Here is a 26,804-nt window from a genome sequence, read left to right as displayed (position 1 = left end):
GCACGGGAACAAGAGCCAGTCTCGCTCAGGCCGCTCGTTGCCTGCAGGCTGCCGTTCCCTCCTCTCTTCCCTCAGGTGGACTGGCCGCGGGCCGGGCGGGCGGGCGCTAGGACCGCGCGGAGCAGCCTGCTGCCCAATGGGGCGCCGCGCCGCAGGAAGAGGGCGGGGCGTGCCGGGCTTCCACCTCCTCCGCCCCGACCCACGTGCTCCGGCTTTGTGCGGGCCGGCCCGGCGTTCCTTTCGCTTTCCTTTTCCTCTGCCGGCTTTCCATGGCGGCCTGGTTCAGTTTCAGGGCGGAGGAGGACGAGGACGGGGACGAGACGTGCTTCTGGAGGTACGACTCCACCTGGGAGGAAGACGACGACGAGGAGGAGGACAAGGATGGCGGTGAAGGCCAGCCTAAGGGAGCGGAGGCGGCCGCCGGGGAGGAGCCGGAGGATGCGGAGAAGTCTGTGCTGAGCTCGCCGCGGGAATCCCGGCAGGCCCAGGTGGGTGCCGGCAGGCCCAGCGGTGCTCCTCAGCTCGCTCGATGCTGGGCTGGAGGCACTGGGGCGGGCGGCAGAGTCCTCCGTGCACCTGTCCGAGCGCCTCCTCTGGCTCCAGTCCCCGACTCCTCGGCGCGTCTCCCCTTGTCCGTGCATCTTCCTGGCCCGGCTGCTTTTCCTACTGCCTGTATTTTGGGCCCCTTTTCCCTCCTATCCCGATTTACAGCCGGGGACTGGAGCAGATGAAACGCTTAAAATAAGTCGGAAGGTTTGTATGTTCTGGCAGCGATCGTTAGCGTGTAGTTCTGTCCTCATCTCGATGGAGCCAGTCTTCTAACCTCGAAGAGAGGAGGCAGTGTGAGGCCCACTTGGAAATGATGTCTTTGCGACTCAGCAGTGGCGGAGTTGTGTTGGAGCTTTAAGAACTAACTTTCATTAGGCTGCTATGTGCAGGGTTCTCGCATTTTCTTTGCCCTCACACCCTGTGCTATGGCTGCTTTACCCCATAAATAACGTTTTGTCTTCTACATGGTGCAGCATGTTTTCTCCATTGCTTACGGATGCTGTTTTGGCACAATAGCATGGTGTCTGCATCAGATCCTTGCTTTACGTTGATGTCCTCTACAGTGTCCTTTCTCTTTTATGCCATGGAGAACCATCAGGCCATTACTAAAATGAGCTGTGAGTTTTTCTTTCCTTTAGCCTTTTTTTTTCCTTATGCGAGATATTATATAGCAACTCTCTGAAAAGATCCATTGATGTTCTCAGAACTGCAGTTATATTCTGCAAAATGTTAACACTTGTCTCCATTTTCTTATGTTGATTCAACTTTAGGAGGAGCCTGTCTAATCTGAAGCTGCTATCTTTACAATGTTGCTTTGCAAATGCAAAACTATTCAGCCTTTTATGGATCCAGCAGAAACGCTGTTAACTGTTAACTCCTCCCCTTTTGGGGAAATGAAAACTGATCTTTTGCTTCTGGTTTCATTTCAGGGATGCATCCATATTCTCAAGGTGGGAACAAGCAGATAATACATTAGAAACTAATAAAGTTTCTAATACGAATGTATTAGTATTAAACTTTAATCTTTTTTCTTCTATGAACACTAAGTGAATAAAATAACCCTATTTTAAAAAAATATATAACTTCTATGCAACACAATATTCCAAACATCAATGACTTAGTACAAAGCCACACCCCCTATACTTCACAAACAAAATCAAAGCTTAAATAGAGCAGCTGGGCGTGCACATCTTCATGGGGATGGTGTGAGGCCTATTGACATAGATCTTTGTGAGGTCACAGGTGTTTTAGGTGGAATGGAAGATCCTTCCCTGTTCCTTTATGTGGTTTGCGTTGTTTGATGGCACACGGTCAATTTTCTGTTCTTGTTTGGAGCTCTGGTTTTGTTTGTGAATTTTAAAGCCTGATAAAATCCCTTGAACTTTCAGATTGTGCTTTCTGATGTTTGTTCTTTAGATTTTTATTTTCTTAGAGCGACTTCTGGATTGTGACAACAGTAAAAGCAAGGACCGTTTTTTTCGCTTTGCCTTGAGGAGGATGTTGTCTCTGGGACTTATGCCCCTGGAATATTGTTCTTCACCTTTAAAGTGGAGCTCTTCCTTCACGGATGGATATATAATCACCTCTGTCTTACAGTGCCTGATTCCTTTTTAAAGGGAGTGAGAATGAGTGCAAAAAGAAACAGTGCATTTCTGCTATAAGTCTGTGCCTTTGTAACTTGCCAAAGCCACGAGTCAGGTTCCAAAATAAGTTCCTACTTCTGCTGATATTACACTAACTTTAATTCTTCTCCCCTCAGCCTAGATGGTATACTATATTCCTGAAGCTGCTAATGTATTTATTCAATACTGAGGTTAGAGGGTTTTTTTTTTTTTATTATTATTTTCACTACACACTTTCAAAACCTCCAAATTCTTTTATGCTTGCATGTCACTTGTTTCTCTGCAAATACCCCGTATTTGTAATTAAAAATTTCTGCAGGTGTCTTTTTAACTCTTTTGCACTCCAGTGCTTTAAGGTTCTTCCAAGAGTGACCACAGAACATCTTGGGGCTTATGCTCATCTTCAGAGATCACCTCGTCGTTTGCTGTAGCGCATGGGGTTTGTGCTGCATTGCTCAGAGCCTCGTAACAAGCCCTGTCGTTCTGCCATCTCCTAACTATCCCCCAATGGAAGGCTTCCATCGCTCGTCTAAGACTGTCTTCTTTCTTGTTGATAATCTCTGCATCCTTTCAGCCCTTTCAGTTGGATTTGATTTCCAGTTTCCATCCAAACACAGTTGGTGTTACCCTTTCCAGCTTTGTTCTCTGCTCTCCTTGTGCTCTTCATGAAACAGTGCACGTTCTGATTGATGCTTCAGCAGTGCTGGAGGTGGAATCCCACCTTAAGTTGCTTATGAGTGTTGTTTGAAATAAGGTTTGATTTTTTTGTGTGTGTGTACAAGTTTGTCTCTGTAATCTGGAAAGAAAGTGAAGGTCACATTTCTGTGTGGCTTGTACTGAAGTCTGTAGAACACTCCAGGAACAACACCTCCATGGGCAGAGGGCTGAGTTCTTGCTCTTTGCTTCCCCACATTGTTTTTCCTCATGTTGTGCTCTAGCCTGCTTGCTTCCTTGACCCAGCTTCTTTCTGAAGCAGCCCGATAGCACCTTACACCGCTGTGCCATGTCTGTCTCTGTATTTATGCTTGTTCTTCAGCAAACCAATCATTTTTCAGAATTAAAACTATTTTCCTGTTAACTCAGCTCAGCTGTGTTAAAAACATTGTTTTTGATTCTGAAGTAAAGGAACATCTGAAATTGATTCCTCTGTATTTGGCAGTTAAGTTCTCATTAATTCCTCATGTATCAGGATTTAATCTGTGGAGCTCAAAACTTACAGTTAAAAGCACTGCTGAATCCCAGAGCTCTAAATCTTGGTCAGTGCTTACATCTTGAATGAAAGAATAATATTGATCTGCTTTGGCTAAGCAGATATCTCAGTCTTTTGTTTGCATCCACATTTATTTTCCAAATATTAACTGCATAGCATGGCTTTTTGTAGTTATGTGCATTTCTAGCTGCTCTACTGGCAGGGGGTGTTGCAGCAATGGGATACCAGCGCTTGATTTCTAATCCTGTGTGGAGCATGCAGCTGTGGGAAATATATTGCAATGTAGACAGGTATTATTTTAGGTCACATCACAGCTTTGTTACATTAAAAAACAAAACACAAAAAAAACAGAACAACAGAACCACATAAACCTGGAGGTTTGTTTGTGTTTTAATTCCTTTCACCCAAATGAATGGGGACCATAGTGTGTGCAAATGTATATTTAAACGAAATTCTTTGTCGATCATCTCCCCACAGCTGTGCCTGCTTCTAATTTCAAGTGCTAAGGGTGGATGGTACAGTTGGAGGGATTGCTTCATTACAAGGAGGAGCTGGGAAATGTCACCCTGCTCCTGCATTAGTGGAACCACTTCTGGCTGTTTGCTGCTCGATACAAAGTGGTTTTCCTTTTTATTTTTCTCTAGGCAAAGGAAGTTAAGTAGTAGCAAATGAGGCTTTCAAATAACTTGAGAGACCAGTAGCTGCTTCTTTCCTCTAAGTTTCTTGGAAGGTTTATTTTGCAAGATTCTGCCTGCCTCATCCCTGTTCTCAAAGGCTCGGCTCTTGTTGGCTATTGCTGAACCTTCTTGCTCCTGTGTGCTTTGCACTGGGTGGATCCTTTTATTCACAGTAATCTTGTTTGTTTTGATGGTTGTGCCTTGACGTTTGCGAGTGCTTTGCAGCGTTGTCATGGTTTGAGACAAGATGGTGTAGCACTCAGCAAGATTCAGCCTCTGTTGCTTACGAGTTGTCACAAAAATCTCTTACCATGGAAGTGATGCACTTAAATGTAAATATACATTTAAAAAAAAAAGACATTGTTTGCAACTTCCACTGTTCAGAAGAGTGTTCTTTGTGATTGCTTTGTATGTGTTATGACTATAATGAATCCAGCATGCATGTGTAGCAGGGAGAGCCTGATACCTTTCTGTCAGGCAAACGTGGCAGCACAGGCTTTTTTTCTATAGTAATTTAAATGATTAATAAAGCCATGTTAATTCAGTTGTCACTAGGCAAATCTATCACTTGGCAACTAATAGGGATCACGTGAATTACTGCTGTGGGTATCTTCATGTGGTATTACTGTATTGTTTTGTTTCAGTATGTTTCCTTCTAATTGCCTTCTCTTTGTAGGGACAAAGAAGATCCAATTCGTCACCATTGTTTCAGAGGAGTTTTAAGGTAGGCTTGGCACACAGTTAGGTTACTTGGAAACATGAGCAGCAATGACAATGACAATTGTTATGGGAATAAAACAAATGCCTAGTGTGACCATGTGGCTGTTGTTATCTAAAGGAGCACAATGCCAGTTCAGCAGGACTGCTCTAGAGTAGAAAGCAAAAAATGAAGAAAATGCACGCTGAATAATGTCTGGAGGAAAGAAGAGTCCTGAATTTAAATGGTCTTTAGGCATCTTGAGTTCTACAGTTTAAAGTATGATCTCTCTTGAGTGAAGCACGTAGTGATTCAGGGACAGGCAGATAGAACTTAATTTGTCTACTTAAAACTTTGTGAGTTAACAAACTAAATAAGATTTATCATTCAGGGACTTTCCAGCTAGCTCTGACCATTTCTGTAGGAAAACCTGCCTGGGATAGAAGGCAGACATCAAACATAAAGAGCCCAATAAAACTGGGAAGAAAAATCTTTTGGCTGACTCCAGTAAGAACTGGCTGTTCTTGGGGTTCTGGAGCTGTGGATTGCTGGGCACAGGGGAACAGGTGTGGGAAATGCTGAGTTCAGGCTGGGTTTTTATTTTCAGAAGGCCACGTTATCCTGGGTGTCTGATCTGTGACTTTTCTCTAGATCTCAGGCAGGCGCAACTGGAATGCAGCAAGAGACTTGCAGAGATACAGGCATCGTTACCCGGTATGGACTTCATGAGAGTGCACCTGCTCTCGTGGCTTTTCCTTGTTGCATGCTGAGTTTAGGAATGTGTTCTAGCTTTGAAGATGCCCTTTCATCTTCACACTGAGGCTTCTAGCTTTAAAGGATTAGTTTATGAAGGGAAGGGATAATGTTCATGTGGGTGCATCAAAAACAAGCTGTTCTTTCCCAGAGGTTTCAAGGACTTAGCCTGTGCTCCTGATGTGAGGGAAGGAGAAGTGCTGAGGTGAGTACTGCATTACTGCTGCTTGTTGATTTCTTGTTCTCGTTTCCAGGGTTTGATAGAATCAGAAACTGATGAGGAAGAAGATATGTGGAACTTGAGCTTCTACAAAAATGAGATTGCTTTTATGCCCCATGGTGAGTACCTTGCTTGATGACTGCTCAGTGCAGCCCTACTGTGGCTGTTGGAGTTGGTGGAGGTGTAGCATAATCCATGTGGAACAACCATTAAAACAGAAACCAAATGAAAAAAAAAAACAAAACCTCTACAATTTCCATTTTAAAATGTCTTTGTTCCTGCTGCATTTTCTTCAATTTTCTTTAATTTTCTGTTTGCTGGTTTGAAAAAAATACATGATTCTTTTTTAATTATTCTGACTTCTCAGTGTAGTTGTACAGTAGATAAACCAGTGCCTGACCCCTGGCTATGGCTAATGAACTGTCTGGGATAACTGGCTAACTTCAGTTTTCATTTGGTCTCATTTATTCTTGCCTCAGTTTTGTATTTTCTCTGCAGGTTTGCATATTGAAGATCTGCTTGAATCTTGGTGGGACAACTATGAGGTTCTGGAAGAAAACCATTCATACATACAGTGGTAAAATACCTGTGTGAATATAGTGCCTGTGTCAGTTGTATACATGCTGTTGAATTCACCTTCCCATGAAGTCTAGAGTTACTCCTAAGTGAAACTTGCCTTTTTTTTTTTCTCTCTGTACCTTTGGAAGCAATGCTCTGGAAATCCTGAAGACACAGGTTCTCAGTGCAGCTGTGGTAATAGGTCTCAGTAAAGTAATGCTTGGTCTTCTAACGTACTGCAGAACAAAGTTTTACTGGAGTGAGGGTTGGAAATAAGCAAAGTTTAAGTGCTGTTATTTATCACCTTTGTGTACAATTCTCTTATGGAAGAGATTTGTCTTCTAAGTAACTATTTCTGTGTTCATAGGAGTATGAACTGTCTGTGAGATTCCTGTGATCTCACAATTTCTGGAATCATTTGAGTTTTAAGAGAGTGGGTTCCCTGGGTTGGATATCATCTGTGCTCATCTGGCCTGAAAACTTCTTTCTTCTTAGGCTATTTCCTTTACGTGAACATGGGATGAATTTTCGTGCGAAGCCGCTCACGTGTCAAGAAATTGAGGTATTTAAAGCTTATGTGCTTTTCTTTTTTTTTTTTTTTTTTTTGAAATCTGAACAATGTTAGAATTTTCCCTAAAAGACTTATGTTTAAAGTGTAGGGCTTTTTTTCCCCCCTTGCTTTCTTGGGGCCCTGATGTGAACAGGTCTCATTCAAGCATTGATTAGTAGTTGTCTGTCTTGTGTGTCTGCCAGTTGCTAGCAGCAGCACATGAAGTGATGAGTGATATAATTATGCTTTGTTTGACATTCAGATCCTGCTTAGGGATGTAGGTTATGAGGGAATTGCAACTTGTGCTCATTGGTCTCTCTTTTTCAGGCCTTGAAGAAGTCAGAGGAAGCTATGGAAAGGTTTATACGTGCTTATCGACTCATGTTGAGATTTTATGGAATAATTCTAGTGAACCAGGAAACTGGAGAACTCAAGAGAGCAGAGAATTGGGCTGAAAGATTTCTAAACTTGAACCGGTGAGTCTTTGTTTGTTTGTACTACTGATCATTTAGCTACAGCCATGCACTTGTTTGAGGAGAAAAAATAGTCAAAGTCAAGAAAATCTTCTGTGCCTGACAAATCAAGGCGTTGTTAACACAAAGCTTACCACAGTCAGGGACAAGATATTGGGCTGCATGGTCTTGTATGTATGACCCAATATGGTGGCTGTTTTCTACTGGTGGGTGATTCAGGAAGTCAAAAAGTTTTTAAGTAATTGAGTTAATTTCAAGAGGGGTTAGGAAGGTACTGCTGCAGATAGTTGCTGTAAGTCCATTAGAAGTAGCACAAGCTTGTATTTCCATCTGCACTGTGTAATAGCCTTTTATAGATCACTCAAGAGTACACAAAACATTCTGCAGGTGCCCCACAGGTTCATTATGACCTCAGGATTGTAAAGGTTTCACTTAACTTTAATCATCTGTTTGTCTCAGGTTTAGCCACAACAATTTACGGATTACTCGCATCCTGAAGTGCCTGGGGGAGATGGGATATGAACACTATCAAGTGCACTTGGTAAAGTTTTTCCTAACAGAAACTCTTGTTAATGAGACATTACCAAATGTCAAGAGAAGTGCCTTGGACTACTTCCTGTTCACCATCAGAAGCAAGCAGAAGAGAAGAGAACTAGTCCACTACGCTTGGCAGCACTACAGACCTCAGGGCAGCTTTGTGTGGGGGCCCCATGACAAACTCTTGAAGTACAGACCCCGCTCCAACAAGTCAAAGTTGCACCAAAAGGCTGAAAATGAACAGAAAACTCCTGGTAAAAAGATTGATGATTCAGTGGAAGAGAATCAGAACCAGACTGTAGAGGAGGAGCAGAAGGCTGGTGATGCTGCTGACTTGCAAACTGAAGCAAATGAAGAAGACACGACGGAGAAGATAAGCAAATGTGTCTCAAAAGATGGGGATGATGAAGATGAGAAAAAAACTCAATTTGCTCAGCAGGAGAAGGATTGCAACAGTGAGGCTGAATTGCAAGATGCAACAGAGAATGACTGTGGAAAGGAGAGCAAGAAGAGAAAACTGGATGCAAATTTGGCAGACGCCGTAAAGAGCGGACAACTGAAAAGCCCTTCTGACATTGAAAAAATCTCCAGTAATCTGGAAGAATGTGCAATTGATGCAGAAATCCCCTTGGATCCACTCTTACAGTCAGAACAAGACCAAGAAACACCAAAAGAAGAAAATGCAAACCCCAAAGACTTAACAGTGCCAGAGGCTGGTGATGCAGCCATAAAGAGGAGGAAGGTTGATAAGAGAACACAAAGAAATAAAACGTTCAACTTGGCCATCAATCTGAACATGGCCCCACCTGCTCACAGTGCCCAGTCACATCCGTCTGTTTCAAATGCTAAGACTGAAGATGAAAAAGTCAGTGAGAAAAAGGCGGCTGTGGAGGAGATGAGTGAGAAGGCTGAGGACAATGCAAATGGTGGGGCTCTGAACTCCTCGGCTGCCTCCGTGCTTCCCAGCACTGCTCAGACTTCTCCACTGAGTGATGGCGTGGAGTCAAGTGCAGATCAAGTCACAGCAAAGAATGATGAGCACCCCTGCAACGCCACCCTCCTGGAAGGCAACAGTGAGGCGAGTGGGGTAGAACAGCATAAAAACACAGCAAATGCGAGTGAAAAAGAAGGTGCACAAGCCACAGGCAACGAACAAATTCCAGGGAGTCCTGAGCAGAGCATTGCATCCTCTTGTGCAGAACAAGGCAGTACTGAGGTTGCAATACAAAGAACGGGTAGCTCTGAGCGTGTGGCAGAGCCTGGTGAAGAGCACATAGCAACAGTGTGAGAGCAGCACGGTGAGCACTCGAGCAAGCAGAGGTGTGCTGCCCTAACTACTGAGAGCCAACTTCTGCAAGCTGTATGCTATGGAGAAAATAAACACTGACTGGGCTGATTCAGGCTCACCCCTGTCTCATTGTCACCCTTCCTCACTTTGATAAGGTCATCAGTAGTGACTCTGCTGAGAACCAGCACTTGGTTGCCCTATAGAGGAAAACTTTAAATTAGTCATCTTCCTCAACAAGCTGTGTTGTTTGTGTTCCTATTTTTTATCTGATGTTCAGAATTCTCTTGGAGCAACAGGGATTTTTGCACTTTGCTTTGCTTCTGGTATGTCCCTTTTTAAAGAAGGAGAATGTTAATCAGTTTCCTTGATTTGATTTAGTATTTAATAAATACATGAATTTTAATGTAAGATAGCATGATGTAATTTGCCAGACCTTTCTATTGCCATATAAATTCTTGGTTGTTTTGGAAGGCAGCACCTTCACAGAAGACTTATTCCTGCAGAGGTGTCTCTTTCCTGGGCCATTTACCTGAAAGAGATGAAAGTATTATGTAAAGAGATGAGAGATTTTGCATCATATAAGAGTTTTGTTGCCTCTCCTCCTGTAAGAAAACAAGTTTGAATTAAGACCAGGATAAAATGTGTAATATTAATGTGTCTGTGACTGGTATTAACCTTTGTGTACAGATAATGTTCTCCATGGTGCAAAAACATTGGGCTACTTGTTTTCTTTATCCTCTGCAGTTGTTGTTTCGTAGCCTTTGTTGAATTTATTGAGAACACAAATTGTCTACGGGTTTCTAAGAGAAAAACCTTCAGACTTTGCATAAAGCTGTCTGGAGCACCTCTTCCCCTGCTTTTTCCACTGTGTTCAGGAGCTTGGTAGTCTTCCATGTGAACTTACCCACTGCAGATACAAAGCCCTTCCTTCCTTGATTGCTAAAATGGAACAAATGTTTCTGTCGTTGTGTTTTCTCTGATTTTGTTGCTACTTGAAGCGACCTGAGGGGCTCTTTTCTGCTGGCCTGCTGGATGAAGCTGGATGTTTCAGCTCTAACCTGCATCCCAGTTGTGGCAGGATCACTCTACCATTAATGATCAGCTTGTCAGACTGTGAGGTCGTGCTTGAGTGCAGCATGTCTGGTTTCTGCTGGAGCTTTGTTGTGGGTCAGTTAATTGAAGCTTTAATTGGAGGGGATATGCTTGTCTGCTTCATTCATTTACAGCCATCAACAGTTTACTTTCAGACCTCGCCCACTGTTCTCCTGCCTTTATGCTACTGACCTCTCTGCTAGCTGTTCTGCCTGACTTGTGCAGGGTCCAACCGAGTCTGAGGGAATATTAAACAACTTAGCACTTCTGCTCAGAGAGATTTACAGCAGAAGATCCATTTCGTGAAGCAGAGGAAACACTTTCACCAGCTGTTGAACAGAGAAGTCCGACCTACTGCTTGCTCAGATTGTTTTACTTTTGGTGTTTTTAGGAGGTGTTTATTTCGTGTAGGAGACAGAGGCTCACCCAACTCACCAGAGAGCAGATGCAGCAGCCTGTGCAGTGTTTGGCCTCTGTCTGCTACAGCTTCTTGTTTGTTAGAAGCTTCATCTTACAAGGAACTTGATCTGTGATTTTCCTCCCCAGGCTGCAGGCCCTGCTTCAGCACATCATATCCTCATGTGTGGGAACAGAAGTCTGCAAGCTTAGTATTTAATGGTGATGGTCACACGTGTGCTGGAAAAAGGCTTCAGTGTTTTTAAAATATTTTCTTTCTTATGAAAAGGTGGTGTTAAATAGCCAGTAAGAATGCACTTAGCTCTACAGATATAAAAACTTGAAGATGTTGAGTAAAAATTCTTTCATAAAAGGTTCATAAAGAATTGTTAATCGTGTTTTCTTTTTGTATAGATCTGAGTATTTTATTTAATGACATTTCATTGTGAATATATGCTCAGCTGGGGCATCAATCATAAATCCTGTATGCTAATGTGCAGTTTGTCTTCTGTTTAATGGGATTTCACAGTGAGTCCTAATCTGGAGTGCTCAAAACAAACCTTTCCCTGTTGTGTTCAGTTTAGAGTTTCGGCTGTAGGTGTTTGCAGTGAGTTCACAGGATGTATTTCAGCAGTCAGAGCTGTATGACGGTCTGTTGCATTAACATCACCAATTAAAGCATGTATTTAATGCATACCAGTTTCCACTTAAGTTTTTCATCTCTGAGGGCAGGATGTGACCATGGATCTGGTCTACCAACCCATCCTGTAGCCATCTGCAGTTGCTTTAGAACCTCCCAAGTGTATGTGATGGAAAGCTACAGTGATGCCCTGTAGAATAAACCAGGACTTCCCTTCTGAGCAGTTTCCAGTGCACATACGGAAGCTTTAGCTGTAGGGCCTCTCCCTTTGGGACATGAGATAAAACTTTTTCAGTAAACCCTTTCTGAGCTGAAAATGTCATCCTTCCTTCATCTTAACAAATGCATGCCACAGCTGTTGAGTGGAGCTGGGGAAAGCTGGATCTGCTCTGCCATCAGTTGGTCTCTTTGAAGGAGAAGGTACGAGCTGTGAAGTTCCTGTGGGGTTTGAGCTGTCTAACAAGCATTCAATTTATTTTTAAGCTGTGTGAACACAGGCATAATCTCCTTTTCTGTCCCTGGCTGACTGTTCCAAAAATTCTTGTAGATGCTGGTAAATGTTTGAGCCCTCTAAGTCTCTGTAAAAGCTGGTGATGAAATATGGGCTGCTGGAGAGCTGGGCAGACATGCACTATTTGCCCATACAAACCTGGCGTCAGGATGTCAAATAGAAGTCTTGGGATTAAATTTGTAAAGCCTTGGTTTTCTACTGCTCTCCTCTTGATAACCAAATTAGCTGTTTTATTCCAGTCCTGATGAGTCCTACGGTTTATTCTCTCCATTTCCAAGTATTGCTTTGGATGAAGTTGTCTTTAATTCGAAAAGGGAAACCTGAAGCTGTCTGCTTCATTGTGAACAGGCTGCTGTTTGGGATCACCTTTTGGGGATCAGTTTGGCAGCTGTTGCCCTGCTCCTTCCTTGCAAATATTTCAGAGGCAATTCTTCCTTAATTCCTTGTAGTTCCAAGAATTTTTCCTTCTTTCTTCCTGCTTATGTCTCTGTAGTCATCTCTCCTCTGGTCAGGATTCATCACTTCCTCGAGAAATAAGCCTGGCGTTCTTTGGGTTTCCCTCGAGGAAAAACAAAAAAGCAGTTGTGGCAGAGCTAACAAACCATCTCACAAAGCAGTAAGTGCATTTCTCTGTAATTCTTGCACTCGTTACATGTATAATAATTTTTTCAAGTAGCCTCAGGCAGTGGATGACTGTTACTTTTTCATCTGTCCAGCACTGAAGTGATGATGCGCTTTGAGAAGTGCCTCAGCTGAGACCTAAGGAACGATGCATTTCCAGCTGCAGATGCAGAATTTTCTCCTGTGTGTGTCTATAGTTCAGTTGTTCCTTATGTTTCTTCCCTGCTTGCTGGGGCTGCCCAGCAGGGCATGAATGAGAGCCTCTCTTCATGACTGCCTGCTGCTCCCCCTCCTGCTCCCACCTCCTTGCAAAGGCTTCTCTTTCCTCTGGGCTCAGCCCCTCTTGCCTGTGCTCCTGAGCACTGCCCCTCCAGTGGGAGCTGCAGGTTTATCTGGAGGCGAGAAGTCTCATTTGTAAGCCAAGATCCAGGGGGAGAGAAACGGTTTGGCTGCCCAGGAGTAAAAAGGAGAGACAGAGCCTGGGCACGATGACTGTATTCCCCACTCTTGGGCTTCTCTTCCTTTGTCAGCTATTAGCCGCAACATCAGCTCAGGTAAGAATTTTCACGTTGGTTTTATGCTCAAGAAATGAGTGTCTAAGAGAAAGACATTGCAATGTGTGTATGCTATAACTACAGAATGAAACGTGGGAATAGCAGGTCATTAGAGTTGATTTAAAGCATGCACTCTCCATGCTTAGCGAGGAGCTGTTTTCATACCTGCATCAGTAGGCTTTTACTTCACGTTCTTGTGTGCAGGAGCTGCTTTACACTTTCTGTGCAAGTACTGTTTTTTTCAATTAGAGCTGCAAGAGATAAAGCCCTAGGAAAGGAAGAGTTGTTATAAGAGAAACAGGTTTTTTTTCATAGTGAAGCAATGAGGTGCCCGTGAGACTGGGATCTCTTGATCTGGTTCTCCGTGAGTCAGAGAATGTTTTATTCTTTCCCTCTGAATTTTTAAAACTTCACATTCATGAAATAATGTATTGAATCCTTATTCACTTGGCTTGTGAAGCTATATTCAACTTCCCTGCATGATGTTAATATTTTTGCCTGGGGAAGTAACTCCTCAGTGAGTTTTTTTTGTTGTTGTTGTGCCAGTAAGGAATTTTTGCAGTCTGGCTTGGAAATTCAGAGCTGCCCTCATCTGCTGTGAGCAGAGCTGCTTCCACAATGGAACCTTTGTTTTGCCAATGCTAAAGCAAGTTGCTCTCTGGAGTCCTCTCAATACAGAAGTCATTTATCAGACCTTTCTTTCCTTCCCCCAGCCTCACACATCCAAAATCCCAGATTTTCAAATGACATCCTGCTCAGAGAGGAGACTTTTTTCCCTTTCTTATTCTGACTTCAGCAGACTCCTGTCTCCATCACCGCCATCAGGCTGGGACTGAATGCGTTTTTAATGCTACACATTATCACTTATTTTCCATGGACCTCTACCCCATAAGGATCATTCCTATAGGCAGTGAGGAACACAGCCTGTACAACCAAGCCCGTTTGCTTCCCATCTCTCCTTCCTGTTAAAGGGGCTGACCCTGAGGCTGTGCTCACTTAAAAATGTTTTCCAAAGAGCCTTGCTTTGAGCTCCTTCAAGTTTGCCCAGAATGGTGCAGGGCCCTTTGAGGTGAAGCAGCTGTGGAACTCAATGATTGCTTTCTTATTTAGCTTGTGTGTTCATTCTGATGGAAAAATAACCTTTCTTCCTCTTCATCCCCCCGATCCTCTCAGAGAGTAGGACCACAAGGCCCTCCTGGACCCCGAGGACCCCCTGGACCATCTGGCAAGGACGGCATAGATGTGAGTGCCACATGGCAGAGGGAGGGAGGGGGTGGAGCGGAGGCAGGGCGAGCTGAGCTGAGAAGTGCTGCTGGTCCTCCTGAGCCTTTGGATCATGCTGCAGAGGTGGATGGATGCGGAGAAGAAGATCTTGTCCTGCAACGGTTAGAATGGAGAATGGAGGCACTGAGTGACCTTCTTCACTGTGGGATCTGTACCCCATATCAGGAGAGTTCAGGACAAAGATAGCGTGTGTGCAAGAATTCACAGCTATGCCTGCAGAGCTGTGCTTTTCTCTTTTGCTGTCTGGAGAGGAGGGGGGAACAAAATGTGGAAAGTTGAGTGCATGAATGTGATAGGAGTCAGTGTTACTGCATGTTGTGTAGCACAGAGGGGTTTGTGGTGCTTCAGAGCATCCATGGTCCTGGAGAGTCTGAAGAAACTCGACATGGATGCTGCTCTTATGTATGTTTTATTTCAGCAGAATCAGTGCTGTATCTCCAATCTACTCTGACGTGTGCAAAGTCAGAATCTGGCCCACTGGTTTTCAGACATGAGTTGCTTTCAATGGCACAAACAGATAAAAAAAACCCTTTATTTCAGCGGGCAGTTCTGTAGGTGTACCTGTGTCCTGTGTAGATAGAATGCTGTGTACCCCAGGAGATATCAGAGAGGGAAAAAAACATCTTGTCCTATTGCCTTTAATAGCTGTCTCCATAGAAATTAAACATTGCTTCTGTGACTCTGGTGGAGAACTGTTTGTTCTGTAGGTGACAGTGGGTTAGAGTATCAGATAAATGTTCAGCAGGATGGTATCAAATACAGAAGACCAGTTTCCTGTTTTGTTGCTCCTTTTGAGTAGTGCTTACTGCAATTGGGCCTTTTAGCAGCCTTGAAAAACTCTATTTACTCCCTGCAGGTCATTTGCTTTTGGATAAGAACGTAAAGGGGAAAAAAAAAAAAAGATATATGTTAGCTCCCTGGTAAGCAGTGAACAAGGAGCTTTTTTGTTTGCAGTGGAGAGCTTTCATAGAGGCTGTGTGAGCAATGCTGGTCTGAAGAGAAAACCTCATTGATTTGCAGCTATTCCCTCTGAAGTGTCCTTTCAACTAAAGGAAGCTGTTTTACTGGAAATCTCACTCTGGTTTTGTAGCAAGTGAAGTTCAGAGCTGATATCTCCCTGCTGTTCTTTGTGATAAAAGGCCGAAGGGGAGGAGGGCAAAGGAAACACATTCCTTGCAGCTGCAGGGAGCCCATGGTGTCTGTGGCCAGAAGACTTTGTGGAATGGGGACTGGTTTTGTATGCAGAGGAGTTCTGTATAAAGAGGAATTTAGGGGGGACAAAGTCCTTCAGGTTGTAACCAACTTGTAGGTAACAGCATTTGGAAGGAAACAAATCCCTGTGATCCTGCTGTTCTGCCGCTTTCTACAGCATGTTTTACACCTTATTCAGGAGCTTCATCAGCATTGCTTCTGATGGTTGTTGGAAATGGGAACCTGGGGAAACATTTAGAGTGAATCTACACCTTTTTATCCACTGCTAAAAGCTTCAGAAAGTTCCAGGTGGGACAAGACTAGCATCTAATTATTGTGAAGAACTTAGTCCTAATAAATCAAACCGCTGATTAAAGAGTTTGAAGCACCAAGTCTTGCAGTCCCACCTTCAGACGTGGAGTTCTGCCTGCATGGGAGCAGTCTGCCATTCGAACAGGCACAAACTACAGCCCTCATTCAGATGCAGGTTGAGTCAGGTGCCCCGTTAATGTGAGATGAAGCCAGCTGTTCAGAGATAGCTTCTGCAGTCCAATCAGGCAGTCAGACCTTTAGAGAACTGCATAAAAGAAGAGACTTGTGGCTGGTGTTGAGGATGCTCATGCAGCGTTCCAGTTGAAGGGCTACTGTTTTTCTGGCAGTACCCTCCAAAAAGTTATGCCATATAAAATGCATCAATGGATGGAGCCTGAGTAGCATTATCAATTCTGTAAGGAATGAAGGCACTTCATTGTTTTTCTGAAATGGTGCAACTTTTTTTAAAACACAGTCAGAACTCTTCTGGCCCTATATGTGCAAGTTGTCTGAATGCTGTAGGCCACTCCAGCTGGATCAGCTTCACAGATGGCTTTGGAAGGATGCTGTGTGGGAAGAGTTGCTCTGAGACTGATGAGTGATGTCAAAGTGCTCGGTGCTTCCATACCATAGGCCCTGAGCCATGAGTGGTGCTCAAAATGCAACTGAGTTAGTCAGAATATCTTGGAATAAACACCATACGTACAATTTCTAGAAGCTGCTGCTGTTGTTCCTTCCTTCGTTGAGAGCTGCAGCATTCAGTTCCTCTGAAATCTTTATAATTACAGCCTTTAACATGCTTCACATTTCATACGCAGCACCAAACAAAATCTCCCTCCCAAGAATAGGAACAGCATGTTGTGATCAAAAGAATTAGTGCCAAGTTCCTGTGAATTATTTCTAGGAATGTAATTCCCCAAATTGCTAATAAGCAATTGTCACTGTTCAAAAATCAAGCTCTTTATTTTTTTTCCCCCACTTTTCATCTCATGGCTTGACTTTAATGCAGGCTTGCTAAGAAAGAGTAAACTGACTTCCTTCTCATGAAGCACCCAGGGGAGCACTTCCTTTTGCTGACAACCTTTGCCTCTAATTCCCAGTGATCTGGCATTAAGGGCATAAACACTTATTAGGCTTTTGATTCATCTGACCGAAGTTCTGGAGCTCCTGCAGAGTCCCTCAGGGGTCCTTGATGGCAGGATCAAGGTCTAAGATGGTCCCAAACAGCATTTACTAATGCTGTGACCTTGCTGTATGGATTGCCACAGGAGTGAGGGGGAAAAAATGTGCAGAGGGTTGGAAATGTAGTGTGGTGAAGGAGGGATGCTGCCTTTCCAAGCCATTCATTGCAGAAGAACTGCTCCTTTCATTCCTTTGGCAAGGGACCTTCCCCACCTATGATCACGATAACTATTTATGGAAAGTCTGTGGGTAATGAACAGCAAAAGGGTTTCTTCATCAAGCCAGAGCACAATGCCACCTCTGTGCAATGTCCCTCTGGTCTGAGCATCGATCAGCCACCAGCACAGTGTGTAAATCCATGGCTGAGCAAATCAAAGCCAGTCTATGGGGCAGCCCAGGGCCTTCACAGCTGCCAACACAGTAAATGCAGAACTGTGCTATAAATTGCACACCTTTGTTTACTGCCTAATAACCCCTAATTATCAGACCAATGGCAAGAATGGGTTATTTCTAACCTTGCTCGGTTAGCAAGCAGTCTTTTTCCATACAGATTTTTCTCTTCCAGGATATCAACATGCCCTGTGCCCCCTCCTCACCCACAAAAAATGAGCTGCTCACACTATTAAAGTACTTACCCTGAAGCCAGGAGTAGAAGTCCTTGTCCAGGGACCTAAGCTGGGACATGGAGGAGCAAAACAATTTGCCTCCAGACAAAGCAAGGAACTGAGCTGAGACTGTCAAGTTTCAGCAGGCTCCTGTCTTTTGCAGACAATTGTTTTTTTACAGAGACTGACAATAAAACACAAATATCTTCTGGGATATTCTCGTCTGGGATCTGTGTGAGCTCCTGAATGGCATTATGGCTGGCTGAGCTGAAGGAGCAATTCAGAGGCTTTTTAAATATTATCTTCCAAGCAACAACTCGGTTTCCATTAGGATCAGAAAAAGAAAAAAAGAGCACTTTTTAAAGTAAATACTTCATTTTTTTTTAATCAAACTTGGATTTCATCCAGGTTGTGCAGTGGGATTAAGTTGAAATCAGTTGGGCATTTTGTTCATTTGCTTTTCCTGTCCAAGTTTAGTCATATGAAGAAAGTTGCAGGAGACTTTTCTTCCCTTTTTGTTAGTCCCAAACTTCTGGTAGCACCACCATTTCGTAGTGGGTCCTGGATACCTGGATCTCATAGCATCTCTGTTTTGTCATGGAAGATATTTGAAAATCGTAGTCGCCATCCAGCTTCCTCTGTGCCTTGCTTGCTGCGAAGTCAAAGTGCAAACAGTTCCTAAGAATATGTGGAAGGAAATGCAGATGTTGGGGATGGTTCAGAACACTCTCTAGTGATACCCTCATGCTCAGCCTCCCAGACTGCTACTGGCAATGTGAAAAGGGTTATCCAGGTTCATCTTGCTTTAGGAGGTAACAGGATCCCATAGCATTACCTTCTTCATTCTGAGCATGGCAAATCTTGGAGTGGGCATGGAGGGAACTGTGAGCACCGTGGCTGTTGTGTATACCGCTGTCATAAGAAGCCAACAGAAAGGAGAAGTTCATCACTAACACTGATGTCTTTTCTCTTTTTACTCAGGGTGAGCCGGGCCCTCCTGGTTTGCCAGGCCCACCAGTAAGTATTACCTGGCTGATGCCAACTTATTTGTTCCCTTAGGAAGAAGCGATGCACAGGAGCTCAGTCTTATGGCTGGCTCCCTTTCCTCTTGATCTGCAGCAGCATTTCCATAGCTCAGCACTGATTCTGGGGAGAAACAAATTTTTTTGTTTAGTTGCTAGAGGAGGACGTGCATGCATGGGGGTTTGAAACAGGATGATCATAATGGTCCTTTTCAACTCGGGCCATTCTATGATTCTATACGTGAAATACAGCTCACCAGTGTAACAAAAACTGGCACTTAGCCATGTATGCATGTTTATTTTTGGTGTCAGTTTAGATCTACTTCAACTCCCAGTCTGTCACGTGGTGGTGGAAAGTGTGGCATAGCTCTGCTTTGGGTCACCTGTCCTGTCCCTTTGTAGCATATGCCATCCCTTTCTTCTATTAGGAGCAGCGTAAGGGTAGCTGTGTCTGTGAATAGGGTTGTGGAGAACTGAGCTAAAGCGCTGAAACATTTAGGATTTGGATATGGGTTCATGACAAATTTCACCTCTCGGGAGTAATTCTATGTTATATGGTGTAAGATGAACACATCAACAGATGAACCTCCATCTTGTAGTCTTTATCAACACGTGACGTGTTTCATTTGTTATGGTATAAAGAATTGCCTGTTTTCTGATTTAGGGACCAAAGGGTGCACCAGGAAAGCCTGGAGCAGCTGGTGAAGCTGGGCTGCCTGGCCTTCCTGGAGTAGACGTGAGTATTTTGTCATCTCCTCTTAAGCTGTTTAAGCATTTCATATACATGAATGTTGTTCTGCATCTCATCAACTTGCTCTGTACCTACTGGAGAAGTAAAGCGGGTACTGAAGGTGCATCTTATAAATCAGGAGAAGTTTTGAGTGTTGAAAGCATCTTTAGATTGAACTAAGCAGTATGAGAGTGATTTGGGGATGCAGAACTGATAGGACAGCACAGTTACAATGAAACATTGCAGCTCTTGGGCAGTGTGCTAGGCAGGGCTGGAGAAGTAGGAACATCTGTTGGTATCTTGAAAGCAAACCACTTGAGCCTGATTTTGGAGATCCAGTGTTACTTATTTGCTCGAAGCTTGCTGCTCTCTTGCCTGTTTGTTTGTTTGTTTGTTTTTTCTGTTCAGAGCTGGACAGGTGACTGTATATAGTGAAGTTTTCCCAACTTAACAACTTACTGCCATAATAACAGAGCATAGCCAGAGTATTTTCTTCTACTTCAGGCTAAGAGGAAGCATTGAGGCAGCTTCTACAGCTAAGCTGGGGACAGCAACTCAGTAAACTCCAACAACAAGATCTCTTAGTGGTGTTCATCTGTACTTAAAATGCATGGGGTATTTGCTTCTGGTCTTCTGTTTAACTGCAGAGGGAACTGAAGAGGTTGGGCTTTCCTGAAAGTTTGACATACAGGTGGTAGATGACAGTGACAGGAGTTTCCTACAGCTCTTGTTTCTGTGTTTCTCTGTCTTTACTTTTATTCTTGTATTTCCACAGGGTTTAACGGGAACTGATGGCCCTCCTGGCCCAAATGGGCCTCCAGGAGACCGTGTGAGTACCACATTGCATCCCCAGTGCCTTGAAATGGAGCTCTGACATTGCTTATATTGATGATTCCTCCTACCTTTGTGAATTGGTGACACTGGGGAATTGATGATGGCGGGTTATTTGTCTGTGAACCCTTGCAGAATGCTTAGACCTTTGAAACGAAAACCCAGATGGTTTTTCTGTAGGTGCAAGGCATGGGATCCATCTTTCTTTCACATGATTTTGAATGAGCTTTGGATAGTTTTAGTGCAAATACCAGTGCAGAACATCTCTTGTGGTATTTTGAGCATCCAAAAAAGCAATCCGTAGGCTTAATTAAAGCATTTATCAAAGTGAAGCTCTTTGGGTCTTTATTTTCAGGCTGATTTTGCAGTTCTGTTATGGATATAATTACATTAGCTGTTCAAACTTTTGCCTTTTGTTAATTCTGAGGCTGTCCATGCGGTTGACGTTATTAGCTGCTTTGGAATAAATTTCCCTGGTTGATATAGAAAGAAAAGAAAAAGGTTCTTCTTACTTCTTATGTATTATGGCTCTGCTGAAGGACACTACAGGGAGAAAAGGCTGTCTGTGATGCTACAGGTGTCCTTCAGGTCATCTATAATGGGGCCAGAAAGATATGTAGGCCTCCGTTATGACACTGGGAACACAGCATAGGTGAGCCATTCAGCACAGATTTTACCCATGGCCATCCTCCTCTCTTCTATCACAAGCCATTACGGGTTGTTATGAGCTGGTCCCCAGTTCTCTTGAACTTGGGGCTGCAGTGATGGGCTCAACACAGATTGCAGTGTGCAGAGGTTAAAAAAAAAGAAAGTAGTGCTGCTGGCAGACCTCTCTAGCATGTTCAGTATTTCTCAATCCATATGTATATATTCATATATATATATATATATTTGCCCCAGAGACTCAACTAAAGCACAAAACTCTGACTTGTCTTAGTTAAAGCAATGAGTGGTAGAGCCATGTGTCTTTGATACACTCTTCTTCCTTTCCCATGTGCAAGGCAAAATTAGCTTGGCCTCTGGGAAAGTTGAACCCAAGCATCCTGACCACAGCTCTGAGCTTCTATTCATCAGCACTGCAGTAAACATCTTGCATCCTGCACTTATGATAAACCTGTCTCCCCAGAGTCGCATCTCAGACTGTGATGAGACTTCAGGAAACTGAGCTCTGATTTTTGAAATAGAAATGTTAAGGAGCACACAGAAAACCGTGAGATTCTGTTCCCCTGTTTCACGTTCAGTGGTAACATTTGGCCATGCCTACTTTAGCTTATGAAGTCTGAGTTAGCAGGGTAATGGAGCAGATAATTCCTGGGCACCAGAACTTCCCCTCCAAGTATTTGGTAGGAGCACACAAACAGTGTTCTAGCACACAGAGTTACTGTAACTTCGTGTTCTGATTCAACATGATTTCCCCTGTCTCTTAACTCAGTCTGTCAGCACGGGGCAAACTTGGGGCATGTTGTCACTTATGGGGGTTTTTCGAGGTCAGTGATCTGTCTGGAAAATCATTTTAATTGGACTAATAAAAGCCTGCAAAAAGAAAAGAAGCTCTACAAGCCCTATCACTCTAAAAGGGCAGCATGGTTATCCTGACTTTCTTTCTTTTGCACACGTTTAAGAAGGCAGCTGGGTCCTATGGGAATCACTGAAAGCAGCAGATGTCCATTGGCTGCTGTGGGATTGAATGCACGTGTAGCCCTATGCCTTGTTATGAATAGACATGTATTTCTGAACTGAAGTGCCTGAGAGTGAAGTTGTTTGGCAAATGGAAGTGGGCTCCTGGGTGGTTGTTTTTAGCTGTGCATTATTTATTTATGAGCTCATAATGCCATATTAATCAAGAATTTCCTGCTCTGAATAGCTGTGTATTCATAAAGTGTATGGATTTAAAATGGAAAATCAGGGTAAGATTGTTTTCAATAGAGAAAGAACATTGTTATCAGGAGAATGAGTTGAGTCAGTGTTATTAAAGTAGAGGTGTAAATTAGAGTTTTTCATTAAGATTTAATGGAGTCACATCAGCTTGCTCAGGGCTCAGTGATTCATGACTGCACCAAAAATGTTCACCACTGACTGTTCCACCCCACGCCCTCGATATTAGGGAGGGGAAAAGACCAGCACTTGGTACTTTGAGAACAGTGGCAAAGCAGAAGGGGCCTGTCCAGTTTTTGTGTGTGTGTGGGAGCAGGATTAAGGGTGTAAATCACCCTTAAGGAGTCTACCTTAAGGGTGTAGATGCTGGAAATTCTGTGGGTTTTTTTCACAAGGAGAGATCTCAGCTCATCCCATAGGCTCTGGTGTACAAAGACTTCAGCCTAAAGAGAAAAGTGACCGGGTGAAAACCAGAGTAACCTGCAAGAAAAATGAATGAGCTGACATCTGCAGCAGAGCTGATTTTGATTGGATTACACTCCTCCCCTCACAAGGCTATTCTTAATGAGGCACTCGGGTCCTCATATCTTTCTCTTCAGATTTAACAAGTGAAAACATTTCTAATCTCATTTGGTACGCCCAACATTATAAGAAAGGCTGCAGTCATCCTTGGGATCACAGTGAGCAGCCGTGTGCTGGGATGCTTTCCTGGTTCCTGGTCTGCCCATCTGCCGTATCACTGTGGCCCCAGGGATGGATATGACTTATTTCCAGCTCAGGAAATCATTCCCCAAATGTGTTTGGTAGAGCATCCTGAGAACTTTTGGAAAGCAGGTTTAGTCAGTCCAGCTGGTGAGAGGCTGAGGAAGGCTCTGCAGTGCAGCAGAGGGGTTGAGAGTAAACTGACTAGCTTATCATCTTTAGTTAAGCAAATTTTGTTTCAGCAATTTCAGGAATGATTCGAGTCTAAGACATAAGCTTGACTAGAGTTTGGTGATCTTAAGAGGAAGAATGCAAATGGCAAAAAGGAGATTGGGAATTGATTCACCAAGGAAACCAGTGAGAAGGCAGCAGCTGCCCCATCAAAACCTTTGCCTGCAGGGAGATGCACGATGTGATAATATACACTGGAACAAATCCAAATCATGTAAATGATTCCAGATAACTTCATCACTGGACCTACATCATGAAAGTACTATGAATGAGAATATTTCAATGAATGAAATTGCAGTTTGTGAATGTTTAGATGTTCATAGCCAACAAATGGGGGAGAAAGTTTTTGGGGCAAGTTCAGAGCTTAGCTCCCTACTATCTTAGAATATTGTTCAATCAAGTAATTTATAACAACAGGATCATCATTACCCATAGGTTTCTGTCCTTGTACCTGTAAATTTGGCTGAGCATCACCAGCTGTGTGCTGTTTCTATCCGTCACTGCTGGAGTTTCCAAGCAGAGTATTATCAGGCAGAGCAGACATTGATATCTATCTGATATGGGAGTTTCTGATTGACCTGCTAATTTGCACTTTGTTGTTTTATTCCTGTAGGGTGCATTAGGACCTGCTGGGCCACCTGGACCAGCTGTAAGTAACTCCCAGATCTTTGCATGTAAGGGTGGTCGTCATTGTATGCCAGAGTCTGCCCTGAGAGAAGGGGGGGAAGCCAAGAGATCTAAACCCGAATGAGTGAAAATATCATTTTAAGTAGTTAAGTGTCTGTATTTGAGCTTTTCTGGGGACATGGAGCCTGTTCTTAGTCTCAGAGATGTTATAAAGTCACCTGACTTGGGATGAAGACTAACATATCAAACCTTCCATCAGATAACATCTTTTGTGTTGTGTAAGTAAATTAAACAGACTTTCATGCATCAAGCTATTTTGCTGCACAAGCATCACTGGCTATTCTGTGCTCATTTTGAACTACGTATTGCTATGTTAAACTTCTCAGCATCTACAGGCAAGTCATATTTAGCTTTGATGTCTATACTGATAGAATAATAGAAGAGTCATGCTAAGTTCATAACGACCAGAACTGATATCTCTGTAAACAAAACCCCCTTAAATCTTTTCCATCAAATCAAGTGGTAACTGTATATCCATATTTAGCATCAAGCCTAAGGGTGTCTGAATTCAGCTGCTGTTGCATCTACAAAGACATTCAATTAATGCTAAGCAAGCTAACACCCTTCCCCAGCAATTATCAGTATCTCTGTTTCTTCATGAAGCTGAGCTCAACTGCAGAGCTTGCTATGCAGATTTGAATGCCATCAGCAGATGTAAGCCCTGCCCAGACGTGGCAGCACAACGTGCATAGGTGCTCATTTTAATGGACTTCCACTTCCCTGACCCACGCCTGGATCGCACAGCACAGCCAGTGGGTGCCAGCTGAGGTCTCAGAAAGCAAACAAATGCTTGAAGATAGGGAAAGCAGATGAATAAGTTAGAATGTTTTCTTCATAAATGTCCCTGTCCCACTACCGTGTCACTGCCGTATGTGGCTTTAATTAGAGATGTCTCGTAGGTAAAGGGACGTAAAGGGAATACAAATTACTAGAGGCAACAAAAGGATTCATTAAGACTCTAGCTGTGTTCTGATTATGAATTGCAGTAAGTGGGGGCAGGAGAGTGCTATGAAAACTGAAAGGAAAATTAAAATTAAGCAGCATTTTCTGAGGTGCTGCTCCTCCTGTTACATGTTCATTTTTTAAGTGATCTCTTTCAAATGTTGTTTCCAGGGTAAAGGACTACCAGGACCTCCAGTAAGTAATGAGATTCTTTTTCAAAAAAAGAGGTTTAAATTACTATATAAGAGATGGATATGGAGTCCTGCAGGTTGGCAGCTTTGTGGACCATTTCTGTGTATCCATACCCTAATGCAGCTGATCACTGCTGTTGATTCGAGGCAGAGCAGCCTTGGCATTGCTGGAAGTGGCCATTTCTGGAGCAGCAGCTTTGGTTCAGCAGGCTCTCAGAGTGCCTCAGAGCTGAGTCAGCGTGTGGCAATGCTAATAGAAAACTCTATGGGAAGGTGAAGCAAGAAGAAAGAAGTGCACTGGCAAACCAGTTGATGGGTGCGGGGCTGGCAATTCTCTGGGTGATTAGACAAATGAATACAGCCAGACTGTTTGCCCCTGGGCTTTGGCAGCTACCCAAGGTCACCAAGGTGTAAGACTTTTTATTCTGTTCAACAGGGGCCTCCAGGACCCAGTGGACTTCCAGGTGGAAATGGATTTCGGGGTCCTCCTGTGAGTTTTTCCCACTTGTCAAACATGCCATAACTACAGAAGAGTAAAGTTGATTTCTGTTTTCTTACTCTGTTCTGGAAGCATGATGCACGAGGCACTGCAAGCTCTACAAATGCACATGGGCAATGCTATCCCTTGTATCAGCTTGTGTAGGGTCAGCCTTGTCAACAGTGCAGTGCTTTGGTGTGCAGCTGCTTGCAGACAGATCTTTTACCAACAGTGAGTAACAGCAAAAGAGCAGTCAGTGCCACGAGAAGAGAGATCTGCCCTGTTGGCATGTGCTTCCAGCACCCTCAATAAGAAGCTGTTGAGCAGAAAGAGTCTAATTGGAGGGAGCCCATTCTGTAGAAGCATACCATCATTTTTGGATGCCCATGGCTCCACTGGACAGGAGAGGTACAGAGCCAGTAGAAGCAGGGGTGTAGATACAGAATATATTCTTCCATCCTACTCCCAGTGCTTGCACATGCATCTGTTATTCTCTTGATAGCACCAGAATCCTCTGCAGACAGAAAGGTGCCATTTAGGCTTATTTGAGATACCTTGCCTCACATTCACAAATCTGCAGTGGCATTTGGTAGCTGTCCTTTCTCTCTCTTCATGTTTTTGTCTAAATTGTTAAGAAGATAAGTTCTTGATATTTTTTCTCTTTTTAGGGGCCTTCTGGTCTGCCAGGATTCCCAGGGCCTCCTGGGCCACCCGGACCTCCTGTAAGTTGAGAGTTGTGAATGAATGTGAGAAACTTCCCATGGGGAGTCTACAATTTTCATCTTGCTGCCAGAATGTGTGTGTTTTATTTGCTGCAATTACCACCAGCACTCCCTCTCTGGGCTGAGTTTCAGCAACCTGTAAACACTGCGCCCTGGGGAGAGCAGTGACTTCACTAGCTGCTCTTCATTGTGTGGATCATTTCCTGTTTGTTTATTATTTGTTTTGTTTGCTGCTTGCACGTCTCTTAAAGATAAAATGTGTGACTGTCTGGGAGCCCCTGCCACAAGCAGATTCCCACAGGAGCCCAGATTGTTGGAGTGTGTTCTTGTTGTGCCAGCGAGGGGTCTTGAAACCAGCAAGACTTAGCTTAGCTGAGTTTCTTTGGAAGGTCAGATTGGCCCCAGATTGGCCTTCCCCCAGTCCCTAAAGAGTACAGCTGCTCTCCTGAAACTGCTGCCCTCATGGCCCGAGGCTCGAGGACGTCTCCCAGACTAATCTGTGCATCTCCAGTTCGAGTCTGCCATGTCCGTTTTGAGGACATGCAGCTCATAACTAACACTCTAGGTTCAGGGGCTGTTTCACACCATGTGGCGAGGTATCTGCCCTGTGCTAATTTGGCCAAGCTGGGTTTATAAGGTGCGTTTTCTGGAGATGATGTTTCTTCATTTGTTTGCCTAGATATGCTTAAAGACCACTTTTTATGAATTTCAGGGTCTTGCAGGCATCATTCCCGAAGGCGGTGGGGACCTTCAGGTAGGTTTGTCTTGATGTAGCATGAGAATATTTTTGCTGGCATACTTGGAGGACGGTCAACGTGTGCCATTCAGACCTGCAGACATAGGTCTAGCATGCTGCCATATTGCAGGAAGC

General features: G+C 43.7%; 2 protein-coding genes across 3 annotated transcripts in view; both read left to right on the top strand.

Annotated features, from left to right (window-relative positions):
* The first annotated feature begins 171 nt into the window (after positions 1-171).
* OGFR (opioid growth factor receptor) lies at positions 172-10,109 on the top strand. 2 transcript variants are annotated; one of them, XM_048962779.1, is made up of 9 exons: positions 172-488; positions 2,309-2,362; positions 4,735-4,782; positions 5,407-5,469; positions 5,763-5,847; positions 6,227-6,305; positions 6,782-6,848; positions 7,164-7,312; positions 7,769-10,109. In XM_048962779.1, exons 1-9 carry the CDS (start codon positions 270-272, stop codon positions 9,132-9,134), a joined length of 2,130 nt encoding a protein of 709 aa, XP_048818736.1. In that variant the 5' UTR covers positions 172-269; the 3' UTR covers positions 9,135-10,109. The 2 variants fall into 2 exon arrangements, with proteins under 2 accessions (XP_048818736.1, XP_048818735.1); XM_048962778.1 differs by lacking the exon at positions 2,309-2,362 and having other exon boundaries at positions 173-488.
* A 1,320-nt stretch (positions 10,110-11,429) lies between these two features.
* COL9A3 (collagen type IX alpha 3 chain) overlaps positions 11,430-26,804 on the top strand; it is a 32,610-nt gene continuing 17,235 nt past the window's right edge. Inside the window, exons 1-10 of the mRNA XM_048962780.1 lie at positions 11,430-12,948; positions 14,122-14,190; positions 18,504-18,539; positions 19,209-19,280; positions 20,050-20,103; positions 23,527-23,562; positions 24,714-24,737; positions 25,170-25,223; positions 25,880-25,933; positions 26,646-26,687. Coding sequence (XP_048818737.1) covers positions 12,883-12,948; positions 14,122-14,190; positions 18,504-18,539; positions 19,209-19,280; positions 20,050-20,103; positions 23,527-23,562; positions 24,714-24,737; positions 25,170-25,223; positions 25,880-25,933; positions 26,646-26,687 — 507 coding nt within the window. The 5' untranslated portion in view covers positions 11,430-12,882. The remainder of the gene's footprint in view (positions 12,949-14,121; positions 14,191-18,503; positions 18,540-19,208; positions 19,281-20,049; positions 20,104-23,526; positions 23,563-24,713; positions 24,738-25,169; positions 25,224-25,879; positions 25,934-26,645; positions 26,688-26,804) is intronic.

This window comes from Lagopus muta, chromosome 16, assembly GCF_023343835.1.
Source record: "Lagopus muta isolate bLagMut1 chromosome 16, bLagMut1 primary, whole genome shotgun sequence".
NCBI lineage: Eukaryota > Metazoa > Chordata > Aves > Galliformes > Phasianidae > Lagopus > Lagopus muta.
Note: the sequence above shows the minus strand (reverse complement) of the source record. Positions and strands in the feature narration are given on the sequence as shown.